At 38.2% G+C, this 20,576-nt stretch overlaps 1 protein-coding gene across 1 annotated transcript; it reads right to left on the reverse strand.

The window, feature by feature from the left end:
• Positions 1 to 7,890: 7,890 nt before the first annotated feature.
• On the reverse strand, positions 7,891 to 20,022 carry LOC114363063 (rabenosyn-5-like). Its single transcript, XM_028318668.1, has 3 exons — positions 19,984 to 20,022; positions 9,320 to 9,514; positions 7,891 to 8,316 (listed from the first exon to the last, which is right to left on the reverse strand). Exons 1-3 carry the CDS (start codon positions 20,020 to 20,022, stop codon positions 8,047 to 8,049), a joined length of 504 nt encoding a protein of 167 aa, XP_028174469.1. The 3' UTR covers positions 7,891 to 8,046.
• Between the last annotated feature and the right edge of the window lie 554 nt (positions 20,023 to 20,576).

The raw sequence follows: 20,576 nt of genomic DNA on the forward strand, positions 1-20,576 counted from the left end.
CTAATGTCTTTTTGGCAATTATTATTTTTTAAATGCGTAAAAATATAAATAAATATGAATATTGCTATATTTTTATCTTTTTATTAGTAGGAAAATCATTGATATAACATTTTTATTTCAATAGGCCATGGCATACACACTCATTAAAATCATAATTATACAATGTCATTGTTCAATTCTTCGTGTTTAACCCAATTTTAAATTTAGAAAACACAAACAAAAAATTATAAAAGATTTTTCTATGACCCAAACAAAAAACTATTTTCGTAGCGAGACACCGGCTACAGAATTCCGTAGCATTCGTAGCAAGTGACCGCGTAGATGTCGTAGATTAGCGTTACAGACTACAAAAATCGTAGACGTTACGGTAACTATGCCATTAGGTTGATGATCGCTAAACAACAATAGTGATCATTTATATTAAAGGAGCGCTTGCGCATGTTATTACAGTTTTTCATCATCATCATCATTTCAGCCATAGGACGTCCACTGCTGAACATAGGCCTCCCCCAATGCTTTCCATGTTGATCGATTGGTAGCGGCCTGCGTCCAGCGCTTCCCTGCTACCTTTACGATGTCGTCGGTCCACCTTGTAGGTGGACGTCCCACGCTGCGTTTTCCGGTACGCAGCCTCCATTCCAGAACCTTTCTGCCCCATCGGCCGTCAGTTCTGCGTACTATGTGCCCTGCCCATTGCCACTTCAGCTTGCTAACACAAAATATAACAGAAGGTAAACTCATGTATGTACCTCGCTTTGCATACCTCTCTCGCTCGCACGCTCGGCCGTCGCGCTAGGGTTGTCTTGTCATGTGTTGCGTTTATTTCGATAAGATAGAAAAATGTTACTCTTAATACTATGCAAGAAAGACAATAACAAATATCCACGTATACTTATTTATATTTAGTACGTTATTATAGTAATAGTTTGCTAACAAATACACGAGAAGGAAGTAGTATTTAGTTNTTGTTTTTTTTTTATTACTTATAAGATTAATGATCATATAAAATGAAACCAAAAGTCTGATAAGTTTAATTAAAATTAACGATTATTCTATACAAAATGTTTTATTTTGATTCCCCTGGCATCTTATATTGATTCCCCTGGCACCAAAATTTTAAAGTCATATATCTTTTTATCTAAACATGTGACAGTGATGCCTATTTGTGAAATATGTTTACAATGGTGTAATATTTAGCCTTTTGTTAGTAAAAGTTTAAACTCTTAAGTTTTAAAAAGTGCCAGGGGAATCAACCGAATACGCCCAATTTCAAGATTGACCCGGCCACATGTCACACAGACACGACTGCACGTTCAAAACATTACCTTTGCACCTGACGTTGAGTATCATAATATTTACAAAACATAGCTTAAGTACTCGTAATAATCAATTATACAACGACTATCAATAAATACATAACTCAATTCGTAACAGGTGATAATAGCCCAATGGTTGTCGATTGACTTGACTGACTGCCGATTCGAGGATCTTCGAACCCCATCATCCATTTAACGGTTGTGAAGAACCCACTCCTATCACAATCATAACGACACCTTCAGGTTCAATTGTCGTAGGTATAAACCATTTTGGCCAAATTGAGTTATATATACCATTTTAATCAGAATTTTTTCTCTATCGAGCTGTATATTCGATATATTGAAATTCGCTAAAAAAATGTTTATACGCCCCAAAAAACTATAGCCTAAAAGATAAATAAATAAACGATGTAAAAACCGAACGCTTGTTTTTGGTATTTTTGCTAAGATGTATCAACCATACATTTTTTTAAGCCAGGATGTAAAACTCTCTCGTTATTGAAAATGGTTTTTACGCCCAAAGACATATGGCCAGATATTTGGATCCAACGTCGTAAGTCCACGTATTCAATATGGTAATTATCTGTTTCATATTCATATTCATTTATTTATTGCATCACATATGTATGTATGGACAGTAAGTAAGTTTTTCTTAATTATAAAGTTAAAGAAAGTTGATTGTTTCTACTTTTAAAGATAATAACTAGATAGGTAGGTATATAAGGTTGCTTTCCAGGTCCAGTACATTCGTGAATTGATCTCGACTAAATGTGATGAATTCAAGACTTTTAAACAAAGAAAACAAGCCATAGTGTGCTCATGAAGGCTATTTACTACTTTACAAGTACTATTAGGGATGATGACTAGGTAATAAAATCGAAATTCTATTTAGTCCGTCAGACAGATAATTAGAAAATATTAGACTCATATTTTTTTCCATAATCGAATAATTACAGTGTTATATTGAGTTGAAATGTCGCGTGACGTCACTTTTGAATAAANGCGAACGTGTGGCGAACGTCTGTCGCGCCACGTCGCGCTCGCATTCGTCCAAGACAGTCTTGCTAGAGCGGTGTCTATGTGTGCGTGGCTCGAGCGCGTTTAGTATGGAGTTTGTCTTCTGTTATATTTTGTGTTGCTAATCCATTACAGTTTTTAATGATGTTCAATTTTATGACTTAATCCTTTCGTGATAAAACTGAGTATCCTATATCCTATCTCAACTTAGCCTAGGCGCAAACCACCGATTTTTTGTCCGTCGATTCTTTAGTCGAGCAGTTCAAGTATGGACATGTATGGAAGTGCGCACATTACACCGATTGATTCTTCATTCAAAATTAGAATCGGGCTCAACTATCGGCCAACTAAAAGTCGGTGGTGTGCGTTTACTTAATCATAACATTCCCAAACTATGATAATCTTTATCCCAAACAAGTAGTCAAGGCGAGTCTATTAATAAAGCGGTGTTAAAAACAAAGTACAAAGTGATCGATTTTGGATTCTATTCCTTCTGGATAGGATTTAAAGTTGGCATGCGCAGGCGCAGCAGTGGCGTGGAGCGAACCGGCGCGAACTGGTTCGGTATCGCGGGTCACACCCCGGCTTGCCCACGCGCCTCCCACTACACTACGATATTCTTGCGGAGACCTCACATGAGATGTAGCGGATTTTACTTAGTATTTTTTTTAAATAATATAATTTCAATATTATGAAATTCACATAGGCTGTAACATCACAGAGTAATACAATACCATCAATCTCTAATTTTATAAATGACCCCTTTGAAAACAAAATTCCTGTTATGTGTTACCATAGTTTGTTTGTTGCGGCGCTTCTTCTCAGCACTTGCCAAATGTTGGTCTCGAAGCGCTGGTAGGGTAAAAAGATTATGAGACATGTAGAGGCTCCTTAAGAGCAAAATATTTGACGATTTGTAAGAACTATTTAATAGTCTATACAAATAAAGAAATTTTGACTTTGACTTTGACTATAGGGGTCACTTAAAAATTAGGGATTAATGGTGAAAACGGGCATAAGTTACCCAGTGGTCAATGCTTCCGTCCTGAATATCCTGTGCGGAAAATCTTACAAATAAAATACCTATGATACTTAGTAGCTATAATACGAGTAAGTATTACGGTTATGCATTGCTTCTACTTAAAAGCTGGTAAAATTGGTATCGTAATGTGCTAATGCATGTCAATGGGTAATTTATAATCAATGTTCCGCCACGCAATCATTGTGCATGTGCATTTTTATGCACATATTAAGTAATTGATTTAACTTAGGGTAAGTCCAGGATAGATGCCCCACTTTTTGAAACAGCTCTGTAACTCAGTCAGTAAGTTTTTATCAACAATTTGATCTTAGTATCTGTAAACTTTGGTCTTTCGTCTATGATATTACTATAATTATTTTAGTTTAAGTTATACCGATTCTGAGTAAATAGCATTTTAATTGACCTCTAAAAAGTGGGATAGACGCCTAATGTGGGGGATAGAAGACTCACTGTATGATTGCTTCAAAGGATAGATGCCTGATGCAGGGATAGATGACTCGTTAATACAGTTTTTGAATTCTAAGGATCAAATGCTTTTTGAAATCAAACAAGCCAAGTACTATTATTTAAGATTGTTTGTTATTAAATGAATTAAATATGAAATTTAATATTTTTTATTAAAAATAGTACATAGTACATCCACCCGAAGTCGGGAAAAGAGGTAATTCGATCAGAAGGGCACCCTATTTATTACTTTCCTAAGGTTAGCCGTACTACATTCTTTTTTTCTTCTCACTTGCTACTTGTGACAAAAAGAGCAGGTTAGGATAGATGCCCCTAAGAGCATGGGACATGGCCCTAAGGGCATCTATACCCAAAAAAAATTAGGCAACTATCCTTTTAGCATAGGATAGGTGCCTTTTTTAATAAAAAATATAATAACACTAAAAATCGAATTAAACATAGCTATCCCGTCTAATTTATAAGATAGTCTATCAAATTATATAAAAATCTGCTTCATTTTACAGCTGACAAAAAAATTATCCATTAAAAGATACTTACCAATTTTATTTCGACGCTCGCTAAGGTTTGGCCGCGGAAGATTTTTGCTCTCACTGGCTAAACGAACGCACTCTTTGATGGTTTGCGAGGCGAAAAGTGGTACGGGGAGGTCCCTTTCTATTATACATACTATAATTTTATGCTAAGTTGCTTGTAACATAGTGTACTTAAAATCGCGGCACCTATCCCACTGGGGCATGTATCCTGGAATTACCCTATTGGTGCTGATGTCCTCATTAATTAGATCGGAATTTATATTGCAGAATTTATGAATTAGCGTTGCCACTATCCCATGCACCTAGGTAGTTACCTGAAAAAATCATAATCCGATATAACCAAACTAAACTTTTGTAAGTTATTCTTGTGAACGCTACAATGTAACCTTGTTGGTGATCAAATAAATAAATTATCCTATCTAACAAGTAGGTAAAAAAGGGTTTTTTCTCTCAGTTTAAGTAAATCTTAGTCTCATCCTTTCCACTAAGACGTAATTAAGGCTCCACAGAATGCCAATGACCACGATACGGCTCTTTTCACCCAACGACCTCACAGTCTTTCAATCTTGCTACTGTAGCTATCTTTAGATCAGTCCATCAAACCCCCGTTCCATTTAGTTTTATTTATTTTTAGTGTCATTATTTGCTCGCTATAAGTTTTAAAATCGCTAACGCGTTTATTCAGCCATTCCAACATACGTAACTATGTCCTGGGGGTGTCGATACAGCGATATCGCAGCATGAACTCTCGCATTATTTATAGTGAGATACTGTGAATACTGTGAATCGCTTGCATGCTTCTTAAACGCTGCCATCACGTGCCACTTAAGTAAAACAATGATCTTCCCTTATCAAAGTTTGGCTTCGGGGACCGATCTTGTAAACACGGATCTAGGGTAAAAGTACCTACCTACCTACCTACCTTTAACAATTTGAAAGCCACGATAGCCGAACGGTGAAGCGGTCGGACTGGCCGACTCGAGATCCGAGGAACGCTATTGCGGGGAGTCCACTCGTAACACAAGCGTATTTAGCTTACCACGAGGGGCTAACGGGACTATTAGTAATTTGTGCAATACAAATTATTAATAATATTTAAAAAACAACAAAAGTGTATCCCAAAGCAATATTTCATATTCTAATCACAGAATTGCCAAACGTAACTGGCAGTGGGCGGGGCACATAGTCTGGGCCGTTGGGCAGAAAAGTTCTCGAGGACCTGAAAGCGTAGTGTGAGCAGGCGATTAGTGAAAGTCGCGGGAAACACCTGGATGCGGACAGCGCAGAACCGGTCTTTGGTTTTTCTGGAAATCTTTGGCGGAAACCTGTGTATTTGAGCCTGGTATTTGGCTAAAACGAACGAAAATAATATTCTAATAGTTTCAATAACTGAAACCACATGTTTTTATGTCTTTCAGCACGTTTTATGAGACCGATAGGTACTCACTACATAATGTCACTTAGTGGTCATTTTTAATTGTTATTCTGAGTCATTGTTTCAGTGCATAGGCACTCATGTTACCGCCAGCAGTAAATGATAGCATAAACATATGATAATGTTGTGTGAACTAAATATTGTAGTGCGCAATAGCGAAACTGCTAGATTAGTTTTGAAACTAATCGAAAGTGAAGTGCTTGGTAAAGTGGGAAAAATAATGACAAAATCGCTTAAGTTTTGGTATCCACTCAATAGGCAATAACTTAATCTAACACAACCTAATTTTAATCAGATCAAGAATCTTCAAAGATCTAAGGCTATGTTAATATATGAGGCAATAGATATCCTAACGACAGCGTAAATTATGATGTTCAGAATAATATTGCTTTTTATTTATATCTGTCACATTTTGTGTGGTTTGCAAATGTGCAACAGAAGTTATTAAGACTAGAGTTTCAATACATGTATAGATATAAAATAGTAAACATAATATATTATATTAACCATAAACTCTAGAGTACTAACAACCACCACAATGGCGTCCAATAAACCGCTTGCTTTATAGAAGGTCGTTGCAGTGAAATAAACTGCATACCTTATTAATGCAGTTGTGGTTGGGTGTAGTACGGATGAACAGTGCTTTAACTAAAACCCTCAGATGAGTCTCAAACATGCGGCTGTATTCAGAGAAAAATCTGGTAACAATAAATGTTTTCAGATGCCATCTATTGAAGAAGGGATGGATTCACACGCGATGTATATGCGGTATAAGAGAACTCTGGGGGTTTTGGTGGGGAGCCTGCCCACACTACGTCTTCTGTCCCGTGGTAGGTGGACCGACGATCTGGTGAAGGTCGCAGGAGGTGCCTGGATGCGGGCGGCGCAGGCCCGGTCCTTGTGGAAATCCTTGGGGAGGTCTTTGTCCAGCAGTTAATGTCATTTGGCTGGAACGACGATGGGACTATTAACAACTTATAATTGACACCATCCTTGTCGGTAACAAAGAGTCTACGCTTGCGCAGCCCCAAACTCTTTGCCCCAATAACCAATTCATTTGTCCGGTTAATCCTAGCCGGTATCATGATGACTGATGTCCATCACCGTCTATCATAAACACGGTATGTATGCAGATTATCATTCAAATTATATTCAACGTCCAATCCACTGGATAAGATTAGTTATCGTTTGCATATCATTGTCTTTTTTGCGAAAACATGACAAAACCGGATCTCTCTCGATCGAGGTACCTAATATGGCACATTTTACAAATCACTTTGTATCTTTCTAAGTTTATCTAGAATTCTTCTAGGCTATATTCAACGCATATTTTATAATAGTTATTAACAGGAATATTGTACGTTTTGGCTGTTTTAGGTAACAAACAAGTATTTTACTTCCATGGAACTAAAACTAAACTAAAAACAAATCTAGTAGTCCCTTAATGCAAGGGTTCCCAAACTTATTTGAGACGCGCCCCCTTTCGACCACACAAAAAATTCCGCGCCCTCCTCCTCCAGTCAAGATTATTTATTGGTCGTATCGAGCAGTCTAGAATGCATTCTCTCAGCGGTCGCAGGTTTTTATAGGTACTTAAGTGAGTACACACACATCTGTGCGGGCCATCTGGCCCGCGCCCCCTTTAAGGTCTTTGCGCCTGCCCTGGGGGGCGCGCCCCCCCACTTTAGGAACCAATGCCTTAAGGAACTAGAGAATGGAACTACCAGGATCTGGGGAGATCTCTGTGGTCGAGATTTCGAGTGAAGCTCGCTTCTTTCGTCGTGGTTATTAACGTAAGTGCGCCTATTAACGACNCCCCGCCTCCAAAACTGGTTCACGCGCCATTCGCTCGCGCTCCATTTGTATCTGGCTCTAATAATAGTATGAATACCAACCTCTTCAAACCTAAGCTCCTTCCTGGCTTCCTTGATGTATCCCCTTATAATATTCATCTGCTCCAACAAGGGGTCGTGTTGGTTGTTGTCTGCGCCTGAGCTAGGCCCCGCCTCCAAAACTGGTTCACGCTCCATTTGTATCTATCAGTAATTTAATACCAACCTCTTCAAACCTAAGCTCCTTCCTGGCTTCTTTAATATATCCTCTGATGATATTCATCTGCTCCAACAAGGGGTCGTCATCATCGTGTTGGTTGTTATCAGCGCCCGAGCTAGGCCCCGCCTCCAAAACTGGTTCACGCGTCATTCGCTCACGCTCCACCTGTATCTGGTACTAACTTACTCAAGAGTGAATACCAACCTCTTCAAACCTAAGCTCCTTCCTGGCTTCCTTGATGTATCCTCTGATAATATTCATCTGCTCCAACAAGGGATCATCGTCGTCGTGTTGGTTGTTATCCGCCCCCGAGCTAGGTCCCGCCTCCAAAACTGGTTCACGCGCCATTCGCTCGCGCTCCATTTGTATCTGCCGCTCGGCTCTCTCGTAGCGCTGACGGCGGACTTGCTCCACTTGGGCTTCGGTTGGAAGCTTGCGGAGGGAAAGGAGCTCCTCCTAAAAATAGGATATTAGATTAGAATCTAAATCATATCGATGATTAAGAGCAAGGTATAGTAGGCACACATCCTGCTCGATAGAAAGATGATTTCAAGAAAATTGTTAGCAGTAGCTAGATGTCAATTGCGGGAGAATCTTTATGCCACGTTTTGCGGGAAGCACATTTGTAGCAGTGGACTACTTATCCACATTTAAACAGTTTTATTTAATTAATGCGTAAGTATTTCCCTTGATTGTGGCCCCACTTGAAAAAGCCTCCTCCATCATTTTCCATCTTGCGACAGGGAAAGATGACTATTATTGGCTGTCCTTGTGACTATCCAAAAAAGCACCGAAGTATACGCGAATACTCGGCTACACACATTGCGATAGAGCGAATCATCGGGCTATTGCGGTACGTGGCCCCGGGGATAAGAAGAACCTTCAGAACGAATGATTGGCGTATTTATTCCGGCGTATTATTTGCAGTTTGTTTTTTATTGTGATATGAGGCAAACGAGCAGACGGATCACCTGATGGTAAGTGATTACCGTCGCCCATAGACACCGGCAGTCTCAGGGGCGTTACAGGTGCGTTGCCGGCCTTTAAGGTGAAGATACACTCTCTTTTTGTAGTGGTTTGGAAACGGACTACTATGCCGAGAGGTCCCGGGTTCGATTCCCGGCCGGGCAGAAATTGAAATTATGAATTTTAATTTCTGCGACGGGTCTGGGTGTTACTATGTATAATATGTATGTATTTACAAAAAAAAAGTATTTAAGTATGTTTATATCCGTTGCCTAGTACCCATAGTACAAGCTTTGCTTAGTTTGGGACTAGAAGCGTAGTGTAAAATGTCCAAGGATATTTATTTATTTATTTATTATATTTTGAAAGCTTGCAGATCGTATCCATCCGGAAACACCGCAGACGACAGTCCATTCCACAGTTTGGTTGTATGGGGCAGGAAGTTTCTAGAGAAACGTACTGTTGAGACTGGAGAGTCATACAAAGTACATACCTTAATATAGTGAGCTGCCGCCTGCCTAATAGAGTTTTGCAACCGCGCCTGGCGGGTGGCGGGGGCGGCGGGGTGGGCGGCGATCTGCTTGCTCAGCAGGTCAATGCCCTCGGCCAGCTTGCCGATGCGCCCGCGCATCGCGTTGACGTCCGTCAGGTTGTACGTCGTCTCGCCGTCGAAGAGGCTTTGACACATCTGGAAGAATGGACTGGTTTGTAAATATGGCTAACATTCTTACTGGATGAAAGTTATGATAAAAATTATAGAGGTACCAACTTTTACAATCATATACCATTACTAAGGGCACAGAATAAGTAATAGTACAGGTACAGAAGGATTACTCCGCAAGACGATTTAAATAAATGCGAGTCTTGCTACGACGCGATACAGTGGAATTCAGCTCGCACAGCACTACGTACCTATAATTTTATTCACCTACAAGTTTTGTCTCTTTCTATCGCGTGCCTCTGAACTCTTCTTACACTGTTAGGGTTGCTGTCTAGTGAAAAAATAATTAATCTACTTATTTGTAATGAGGTACGTATGCAGTGGCGGATTAACGTATAAGCACTACAAGCACGTGCTTGGGGCCCCTGTTCTCCAGGGGCCTCCATCCTCTGCTGGCGCGCCAGTAGAGGATGAAGGCGTTTTCATTTCATACCTACATTTTATCGAGATTTAGCCTATGTTACTTGTAAGTAATGTAGCTTTCAAATAGTGAAAGAATTTTTAAAAACGGTCCAGTAGTTTTTGAGCCTATTCATTACAACCAAACAAACAAAGTTTTCCTCTTTATAATATTATATAGTGTAGATAAAGTAAAGTGCGTTTTCCCAAATATACAAGTGGCGTTTAAAGAAAGAAAGAAAGAAAAATTTATTACGATGAACATCACTTATACATGACAGAGAAAAAGACAGAAATGGCACATAAATATTACAAGGAAATAAAAAGTGAACTGAGCAGTGAGCAGTGCTATCCTGTCGCAACAGCGATGCCCATCGCAATGGGATTCCACTCAGCATATGCCGTGGCCCATGGTGGGGAAGGCCACGACGCTGGTTTTCAGTGGGCCCCATGCCGAGTGGAAGTCACGGACACTAACTTAAACTGCATATCAACAAGGCCGTTTAAATCCTACTAATCCTACTAATATTATAAATGCGAAAGTTTGGATGTTATGATGTCTGGATGTTTGGATGTCTGGATCTTCAGGCTCTTCCCGCAGTTTTACCAGATCGTCGGTCCACCTAGTAGGAGGCCTGCCCACGCTACGTCTTCCAGCCCGTGGGCAAATATATTTATTTTATTTGCGAAATAAAATAATACCCGTATTAAAATAATAATAATTGTGTATACAGGATGTCCCGTAATGCAACGTCAAGCCGGAACTGGGTGTTGAGGCAAGTTATGCTTTTTATCAGAAAAATATAAAAAACAATCTATGTGGCATTTTGTCAAAATAATAGGCATTTAAAAAAAAAACAAGAAAATTTACTCCCGGTGACGGTCTTTTTACTCGTGTTGCCACAAATCTTCACTTTTTCCAAAATTTTTTTTTGTTAAGTAACCCTGAATAATGCTTCTCTAAATTGTTATCAAAATTACGAAACCAGCTGCTCCAGCTTGGATGAAAAAAATTCATTATTCCCAAAAAATTCAAAATAAAAATTTTGCCTAGTTTAAACTGACTGTACTGAAAAAAAATTGTACTACGCGAGTATGGCAAGTGAAATCATAATTTGGCGCATTTAGTAAGGATTCCAAAATGGTATAACACTTAGTAAATTCTTGCTGTAATTGTCGACAATTTTTGTTTTTTTTGGAAATAATCCCGTTTTTAACTTTATCTACCTTGGTTAAAAAATATTATTCTAATGTGCACAAAATTCAAGTTTCTGGCTTAAGTGAGGTGGAGAAGCCATTTTAAAAGGTATGAGCGGAACGGAGAGGGCCATCTTACCAAGCAGGGATGTTATGGATATCCGTAACCGTAACCGATACTATCGGATATTCGAAATAAAAAAAATATCCATAACCGTAACCGAAACTGATTCAAAAGTTACGGATAGTTTCGGATAAAGGTGGAGTCTTAAGGGTACAATAAATTCCAAACAGAAGCATTATTCAGGGTTACATAACAAAAATAAATTTAGAAAAAGTGAAGATTTGTGGCAACACGAGTAAAAAGACCGTCACCGGGAGAAGATATTTTTGGCTTTTTTTAATGCCTATTATTTTGTCAAAATGACACATAGATTTTTTTTTATATTTTTTTGATAACCAGCATAACTTGCCTCAACACCCAGTTCCGGCTTGACGTTGCATTACGGGACACCCTGTATGTGTATATATTTATAAAAATAAACATGCGATGTGAAAAAAGAAGAGAAACAAAAGAAGTGTGCTAGTGTAAGATTAATATCATTGTGGTTGCGTTTAGAATCTTTCACAGCTTAATGATTACTAGGTAACTGCTTTGCTGAACGATCCTTCTCACAACTAAAAAGGTGAAAAAACCCGCAAAGAACAAAAATCCGTCTAGACAAGCTTAATTATTTAGCAATAATGTGTATTGAGGCAGACATACTTCGTCGGATAAATTTCGACGATGTAATCTCGGAGTTTGCTCTGATTAAGGCAAGGAAAATAATGTTTTAAGTTTTACATTTTACCTACTACACTTTCTATTTTGATGAACTTTCATTTTATACTTTATACCTTCCATTCCATTCCTTCCATTTCCATTTAAGCAATAGAGGGCCTACACAGGCTCTGTGCTTAAGGCCTCGGATACTCTTAATCCGCCACTGTACGTATGTAGGTAAGTACCTATGCATTCATTATGGAAAACCTTGGGAGAGGCCTTTGTCCAGCAGTGGACGTCATTTGGCTGAAACGAACGAACGAATTCTGAGCAGTAGTCATGGTAGGTTAGGTTCCTATACTATCCTAAGAATTATTGATTACCTACATGGCCAACATACCTTTCAGCATCTTTGGGAAGCGAAAAAAAAAGATAAATCCGGTAGATTTCTTTTCGAATTTTAACACCCGAACGCCGCACAATATTTCTTTCTCTTTATGTCCATTTTTAAATAATACTTCGATCATAGAATTATAATCATACTACAACGCACGCCAGCGTCCTGACGAGCGCGCGCGTGACACTCGACTGATATAATACCCGCCGGCGGGGCGCTTCGCTGTAGGTAATTATCGGATGTACCGCGCGGAGTGAGCCAGGCCTGCTGCTGGGTTGCACCATCTTATTTTAAATTTGACAAAAGTCAAATATCTGTCAAACTCCATACAAAAAAACACCGGTTATCGCCAAAGCTACGGTCAAAGTTAGGTCACGTCAGGTGGTGCAACTCAGCCAAAGAAAAAATTCATTTTGATCGCTAATGTCAGTTTGCAGCGAGTAACACAACCTCCCCGTCTGAAGGCCAGCGGCCGACTGCCGCCCGCACCCCGCGAAGGCCCCCTCAACAGCAAAACGTTCGGAATTTATCAAAAGTAAAATTTATGAATGAAAGTAATGTTCGATTGAAAAACGCAACGTGTCATTTAAAGATTAAAGAATTCTTAATCTATTCGTGCAAAAATCTTTAAAATTAACATAGCCGTTTGGGAGGAGTAGGGAATTGAAGTAAAAAATCGATGTCCCGTATTTATTTTTTTAATCCACAACAAAGAGACGTAGGAAAAATTCAAACGTGTCAAATGTAGTCCTTGAACTGTTGTATAACATATATTTTTTTCAACTATTTCTGTCCAGCAGTAAAAGAGGAGTAGGCTTTACAAAATGACCATTTTACGCGGATTGAGGACACTAATCGCCTTAATAGAAACACACCTCGTCTATAGGTCGGTAATAGAAACAACTGCTTTTTCAGATTAAATTGCTATTTATTAATTATTACGTGATTAAATACTCATTGTTACTACTTGAATTCAAAGATCACTTCATCATTGTTATAAATAAATTAAAGTTTCTTTTCTATCCCCACGTCTTATATCTAATTTTCTAACGTTTATCCGAAGTGAGCTTAAACTGGCGGTAATAGGCGCATTTACGTTACTTTTCATCATCAAGCAGCAGCCTAGAATCATTCATTTTTCAGTTTATTGTTTTCAATGAGATTCATCATTGCAAATATTTTCCACATAAAACTCAACACCTGTTTTCAGGCATGTTTTTACTGCAACATGAGGTCATTATATAGAATCAATAAAGTTGCGATATTTGAAGCAGACAATAAAGATTATCTTGTTTTCACCTCCAAATATGGAAGAATCTAGTCGTTAATGCACGCGCGTGATAACGCTCTTATCTGGTGGAGTGGCTCATATTCAACGCGAGATAGTTATAAGTCGAAATAAATCGCCTACTATGTATGCCAGAACAGGATTGGACTATAGTGTATGTAGACAACATAGCATCGATTTCTATTCGACTTGAAGATGTCTGGAAAAGATCGCTTCCTAAAAATGACAGGATACATTTTACCGTTCTAACTTTTGCATTAAATGATTGGTAGCATTTGTGTGGTGGTGGCATTGTATCTAATATTTAAGTACTCGTAATAGGCTTTTAAGCATACAAAAACGTTAAATGTTTGTGTGAGAACTTGCATATAAAAAACAGTAGGTACTAAATGTGTTTCATAAACACATTTATCTTCAGGAACCGCATATCTCCAAAATTTACATAACAAACATAACAGACATTTATTCTTTCAGAGTGGAAAATCTTACTAGACCAATATCAAAAAACTTTCGCATTTCCTGTAATTCAGATATAACATTGCTTGTTTCAGCGTATAAACACCACAGCAATTATTCCGAAATATTCATAATTCCAAGCCATTCTCTAAGTCCGGGTCTGCATTTCCCTATCTAATCACGATCACGTGGAGATCACTTACGAAAAGCGGCGCGCGGCCACGATGCCTGCGCGTGACGGAAAGTTTCGATGCGTGCGCGCAGCGTCACAGTATCATGGTGTGACGAGGAGCTAAAGGTCATTAAAAATAACTAAAGAAAATGGCTGACTGGTAGTACAACCCATCTGTAGGCGGCAAACAATAATGTTACTAACTACCTACTACTAAGTAGTTTTATGCGCGCGACTTCGTACGCATGAAAATCGTTTGAATATTTTTCCCATTTTCTCCTAATGCCTTCCTCGATATAGGCTATCCAACACAAAAACATTTTTTTAAATCAGACCAGTAGTTTCTAAGATTATTAGCGCGTTCTACCAAACTTTACCTCTTCATAAATAAATTAAGTTAAAAACAAGTATAGTTAACAAATCTCAGTTTACTACAATAAATCATAACCACAGTAGGACATCGCTTGACGTCTCTTATCGTTTCATGGTTAAACTCTTGACTCGATCCAGGGGTCCTGGATTTTACCATAGGATATACAGAGTGGTGGAGATATCACTTTGTATTATAGTTCCCGGTAACATAAAGGTGACCTCGTAATAATATTTTCCTAACGGGTTCACAACAAGACAATTCTTCAAAATATTGAAGGTACATTATTAAACACTCAACAAAAATAAAATGTTGATATTTCTTCTTTTTCTTTTCTTGTCACTAGCCAAAAGAGTCCCCGGGAAAGAGAATCGAACATTTTTCGCTTTCTTCAAGGTGGCAGAAATAAAGAAGTACATACAGGTTTTTTGTTAACCATAATTTTTAACCGGTACTAAAAGTCTGTAACAACCTACACAGACATCATCTTATTTGTAAAGCTCTCGTAAACTCAATAACAAAATACTTGAAAAGCTTATTATATCTCTATCCTTATTTACTTGAAAGCTTCAAATCGAAAGGAAATTTCCAACTAGGCTTCTACTAGAATGCTATAAAAACAAATCGTTTTACATAATCGTCATGCACAGTTAACGGAATAAACAAACAATTCATGTAACATTATGTATTATGTAAAACAACTCACACGTCAACATTCACCGTGGGAGCGCCACTATCTTATATCTGTGATAATACTATTGAACAACGCTTAAACCAGGGATGGCAATCCTTGGTTGATTTGTATCTCGTATTTGATCGTAGGTACATTTAAATTAAATACAATTAATACCGTGGACCGACGATCTGGTGAAGATCGCTGGAAGAACCTGGTTGCAGACTGCGCAGGAGCGGTTGTTATGGAAATCCATGACGTCATTTGGCTGAAACGAACGAACGAACTTACCTATATCGTGTGAGTTGGGCCAGCTAAGGTGACAGGACTCAATCGGAACAATGGTCTAATGTAACACTTCGAAGCACGGAATCTAATTTCTTTTGACAATTACCTAATGAGGGCTATCGTTTTTATACTTAACAGTTGGCACCCCTGGCGATTGACAGGACCTTACTCTACAGTGGCGCCATCTTGATGAGTGCAAATGCGATAGTCCTCCTACCACTTTAGCGCTCACCAGTTGGTGCCACTGTCTTCGCTACTAGCAAGTGACAGTGGCGCTAACTGGTGAGCGCTAAAACGATAGCCCTCAATGTCAAAAACCTAATCAACATTGATTCAGCAATGTCTTAACCAAACGTTTACTTATGTTACCTACATAAATTAATCGCTTCACCTATATTTCAATATTCCACATTGACTTCAAAGTAATACCTAATTAGCCCAAATATTCAGACTTAATATTATCGGAAATACTTATCAAAGGCTTCGCAAAATTATAAGCAGATAATAACTTTCAATGGTAATTGTGTCTGTGTTTTGACGAGCAAAACACGTGTATCGATTGCTAAATATTACCTTGAAGACCCCGTGAGGTGGCTTCAGGCCAGAGGTACTCAACCTTTTGCACTTCAAGCCCGTTTTGGTTATAGTACAGTCAGCGTCAAATAGTTCCTGACGCCCAAAGTTGCCAAAAAGTTGACAAAACCTTTTTCCAATTGTAACAAAGACGTGTTACGAACTTTTTGGCTACTTTTGGTATTCTTTACTATTTGACGCTGACTCTACAACAAATGACAACACACCAAGCTAAACACTGGCATTTTATTTACTTTTTTTTTTTTCAACAAAAAAGTGAGGTGTTACAAAGACTGATATTTTTTTAGTTGTGTCTAATTAATTTCCTAATGTCGTGATTTTCCGGTGCTCAATTGTTTTCACGATGTTCTCACGTTAAAGCAATGTTCAATTGTTTTTCGACATTTTCTTAGTTTTATTTTTTTATTTATAAGATCCTTATTTATAGTGGCCAGTCTTTACTGTAACCTGAAAAACGAAAATCCGCACCTCACCAGGGGGGCGCGAACCCCTGAAGACATAGATTATTGTCTAATTCTGACTCTTTCAATATCCATGTACGGACCCCTAGTTGTTATAGGCGCGATTTGCAGCCAAAATATAACTCTAAATACGCTGTCGACTTAATAAAAGTAGGTTTTAATATGGCATTGTAATTATCATGGCGGTGTATCTGCGCACATGTCTACGTGACAGCGGTCGCGCGCCTCTTTATGCGCGGGCGCAGCCCTTGGCAACTATAAGGCCCTTGTTTACGATGTGTTAGATGTAAGCAAATATACAGTAAACATTTGTATTTCATGAGGAACTAATAACAGAGCAAAATCTAGTTTTGACGAAATTAAATTATTTTTTAAGCTTTTGCTGTTGTTTCATTTTGTTAATGATACATAGGATTATGTACCTAGTAGGAGTATAATTGGTAGGTGTACAAAATCGGAATAATAAGTCATCTCGAGAAATCACGTAATTATGAGCACACTAATATTATTATTTTTTTATTTTATCGACAAAAACTCTAGATTCTAAACTTACTACTTGTTGAACTCTATCGAAAAAACAAGACTCAATAAGATAGCTGACAGATAAAGTAATCATACTAACATTTAACAAAATTCTAACGTTACTATACCTATCATTTTTCATAATCCCGTCACAATACAAAGTTTAGGCATTCGATATTATCGAAAAACATTGAAAATCAGTCGCTAGTTAAGTTAACATCCAGCATTGGCGTGGAAAGATAAATCTACAAACCGGTTCGCTCACGACCGATTGCGGTTTTGTTGGATTTCCCAAAATCAGTACCTACAATACTCATCATATCGGCAAACAAAACTAGCCGTCAGTGATATGGACATCACTCTATGATGATGCTTGTTTATTCTTTCATTAGGGCATAAAAAAGCGTTCTTGGGTTTGTCCTACTCGTATTTCTATTTCTGCGTGTTTTTTTTTAACGTTTATAACATAATACGATTAATTAATTACCGGATTCTCATTATAAATAAATTAACAATGTGTAGGTACTCGTGAGTCAGGCTGATATCATTTAGCTAAATTTCAATGTCACCTTTTTAATGTTATCAAAACATTAAAGTAACGCAAAAAACGCTTTGATTAGATAGTGCGTTAAATCATAAAGATTATGACTACAAAATTGTCTTCAAACAAAACAAACTGAAAAAGAAAGTATTATAATACCTAATAAAAATGATTATAACTCATTACCTTGAAAGTCACTCAAACTCAAGTCAAGTAACAATAAATAAATAGCCTAACGGTGAAAGTTTCGGACTGACCGACCGCGACCCAAGATCCGAAAAACGTTGGTTCAAACTCCACCGCCGCTGCACTATTGTTATAAGCCCACTCGTAATACATACTTTATAAAAAATCAGTAATAAAAGATCCTAAAATCATTCTACTCATTTCTGTATCAAAATCTCTGTACATTACATCATTTAACCCTCAAACCAAATGAATCAATACTTAAAAGGCAACATGATGAAACCGTACCGCACCAAAGCAACCGGATTCGGCTACTTATCTATCACCACCGATGACGTAGCTCAATGACGACGGACGACGCGAGTGACGCGAATGACGCAACGAGACGCTTTTCGCGGTGACGCGAGACGCGTAAAAACCGCTAAAATGACGGTGTTCACGAGGGCAGCGAATGTTTGTGTTTACATTGGTTACAAAAAATTATGAGTCATTTGTGTTTTTTGTGGAATAAACAAACTTTACATTTATGACAATAATTATGGCATAGCTATTTTTGTCCAAATTCATGAAATTATCGGAGGTTACCATCACATTGTAGATCTACGTAGAAATAAACTGCAGTTGTTTTTACAATCTACGTTTATCGATTCGAGCAGTCGAAACAGAGTGAGCTGAGTTTCGAGCTCGGACAGTGTCGTAGAGGAAAAATTAGTACGTCGCCATTACGAAGGAATTTGTAAACTAGGCTGCATTTACACAAATGCTTGCGAGGAAAATAAATAAAAAATGAGCGGTACGAAGATGGTCATTTTTCATAATCAGGTCTTCATTATCATTTTGTACTTAATTAAGGCTGATTACGAAATAACACACAGGTTGTTATTTCAAAATTCACTGAAGAATAGTTTGAGGTTTGTGATTGGTACTTCAAATACTTTCCATGCTTGACTTTGTACCGAGTTGTGTGAGCTTCGTTTCATACTACGAGACGAGACACAGTCGCAGCTATTCTGAATCGACGCCCAAACCTCGGTACAAGAATAGATTACCGTAATATGAGTCGATGCAAGTATGAATATTCTCTATTTAATCTTGAATTTGAATAAAGCTTTATGTATAAGTAAGTATATTAAAAAAAACAACTGTGTTACCAAACCTATACCCAAAAACTAAGGCTGGGTTGCACCATCTTACTTTAACTCTGACAAACGTCAAAAATCTGTCAAACTCCATACAAAAAACATCGGTTATCGTTATAGTTACGGTCAAAATTAGGTGGTGCAACTCAGCCTAAGATGAGGTTGCCCGGGTTGTGCTTTGGTAAAGAAATGAACTTTAAAATAAAAGCCAACAAAAGTAAAATCATACGTGCGGTACACGAAACATTACGTAAAAAAAAGATAGCCATGATGTCTACCTAGACCTACATTTTCATTTGGTTTCGAATATTATGTATAATCATCTCCTTCAGTGACTGATTTAATATTGTTGTTACGTTTTTTTTTCGAAAATGTAAAATAATTACTTAACAATTAATTAAGTATCGTATTTAATTATATCATCATCGAGTCCCATACAAATCTATAACCATCTGTGCCAATCATCTCTAACAGTCTAGAAAGCTCGATCCACAAGCGTCCCCAACCCTGACTGCTGGTTCCCACGCTGCAGTTCAAGTGCACAGATCGATGCTAGTTCAAGGGCGGGGTACGCCGTGACGTCAGCGCCATTCATGCCCGCGTCGATAACTGGGGTGGGCGAGGTGTGGTCCAACGTAGGAGCATTGCGTTAAAACAATTGCTTTCCGCTTTTAGATGGCTGCGTAGGGTGAGCTGTGAGCTGATGGGTGATAAAGAGCTACATGAAATGTAGAAAAATACAGTTTCTATAATGAATCATTCTTAATGGGCCACGCTGTAGAAAAACAGGCGAAAAATGGAAACCTAATTTCCATTCAGGGAACATTTTACCTACATTAACGTCAATCCAAACTTACATACATCACACAGTAATTACACTAAACAATAGGCGATGAACCGTTAAAATACTTACGTCAAATACGCTATTGCCATATAAGTAAACGGACTTTTCAGTCGATATTGTGAGCTCTATCCATCTCATATACCTACTTCCATCAATGCATACCACAGCTCCAAATCTTTTACCATCCTTGCATGTATCTTCACTCCATCTTTGATGGAATTTGACTTAATATCTAAAACATCCCTTAACTTTGACTTGGACCATCCCCCTAACTGGGAAATTGCGCCGCAGCTTCCAGAATGAAACCGATCCCGGCGATCATAATAAATACCATTCTGTTAACGGGAACATGGCTGATATAAAAGAGTAATCAAGTCTTTTCTACTTATCTTTAGTAACAGGAAGTCTGTTGTTATGTCTATTTTTGTAAGAGTTTTCGTGGAGAAATAGCTACCCACTTATTTTGTGTTTGGTCATTTTGGTTGTCGTATCATTAAATCAAAGACTTACTTAGTACTTATTAAGGCAGAAGTCACTAAAATCGCAATTTTTATGGCGATAGCGTCGATTATACTACACCAAAATGTTTGGACTTATTGCTAATATTAATCCCCGGGATCTCCCGGGATCCCGGAGCTAATACTAATCTGATTTTACGTAAAATGTAACAAAGCTCGCACTGTAAAAAAGTTGTCTAATATCTCACGTAGAGCCAAGCTTGTAACTCTACACGCCCTAA

Source organism: Ostrinia furnacalis, unplaced genomic scaffold (assembly GCF_004193835.3).
Source record: "Ostrinia furnacalis isolate ACB-3 unplaced genomic scaffold, ASM419383v2 OfSCF6976, whole genome shotgun sequence".
Classification (NCBI taxonomy): domain Eukaryota; kingdom Metazoa; phylum Arthropoda; class Insecta; order Lepidoptera; family Crambidae; genus Ostrinia; species Ostrinia furnacalis.

Excerpts from the sequence above, each read along its gene's own strand:
- LOC114363063 (XM_028318668.1), bottom strand. The coding sequence starts at position 20,022 with ATGGTAAAAGATTTGGAGCTGTGGTATGCATTGATGGAA. Across the intron at positions 9,515-19,983 it reads TGTGGTATGCATTGATGGAA|ATGTGTCAAAGCCTCTTCGA; the intron begins GTAGGTATATGA and ends CCATTCTTCCAG. Across the intron at positions 8,317-9,319 it reads CGGCAGCTCACTATATTAAG|GAGGAGCTCCTTTCCCTCCG; the intron begins GTATGTACTTTG and ends TCCTATTTTTAG.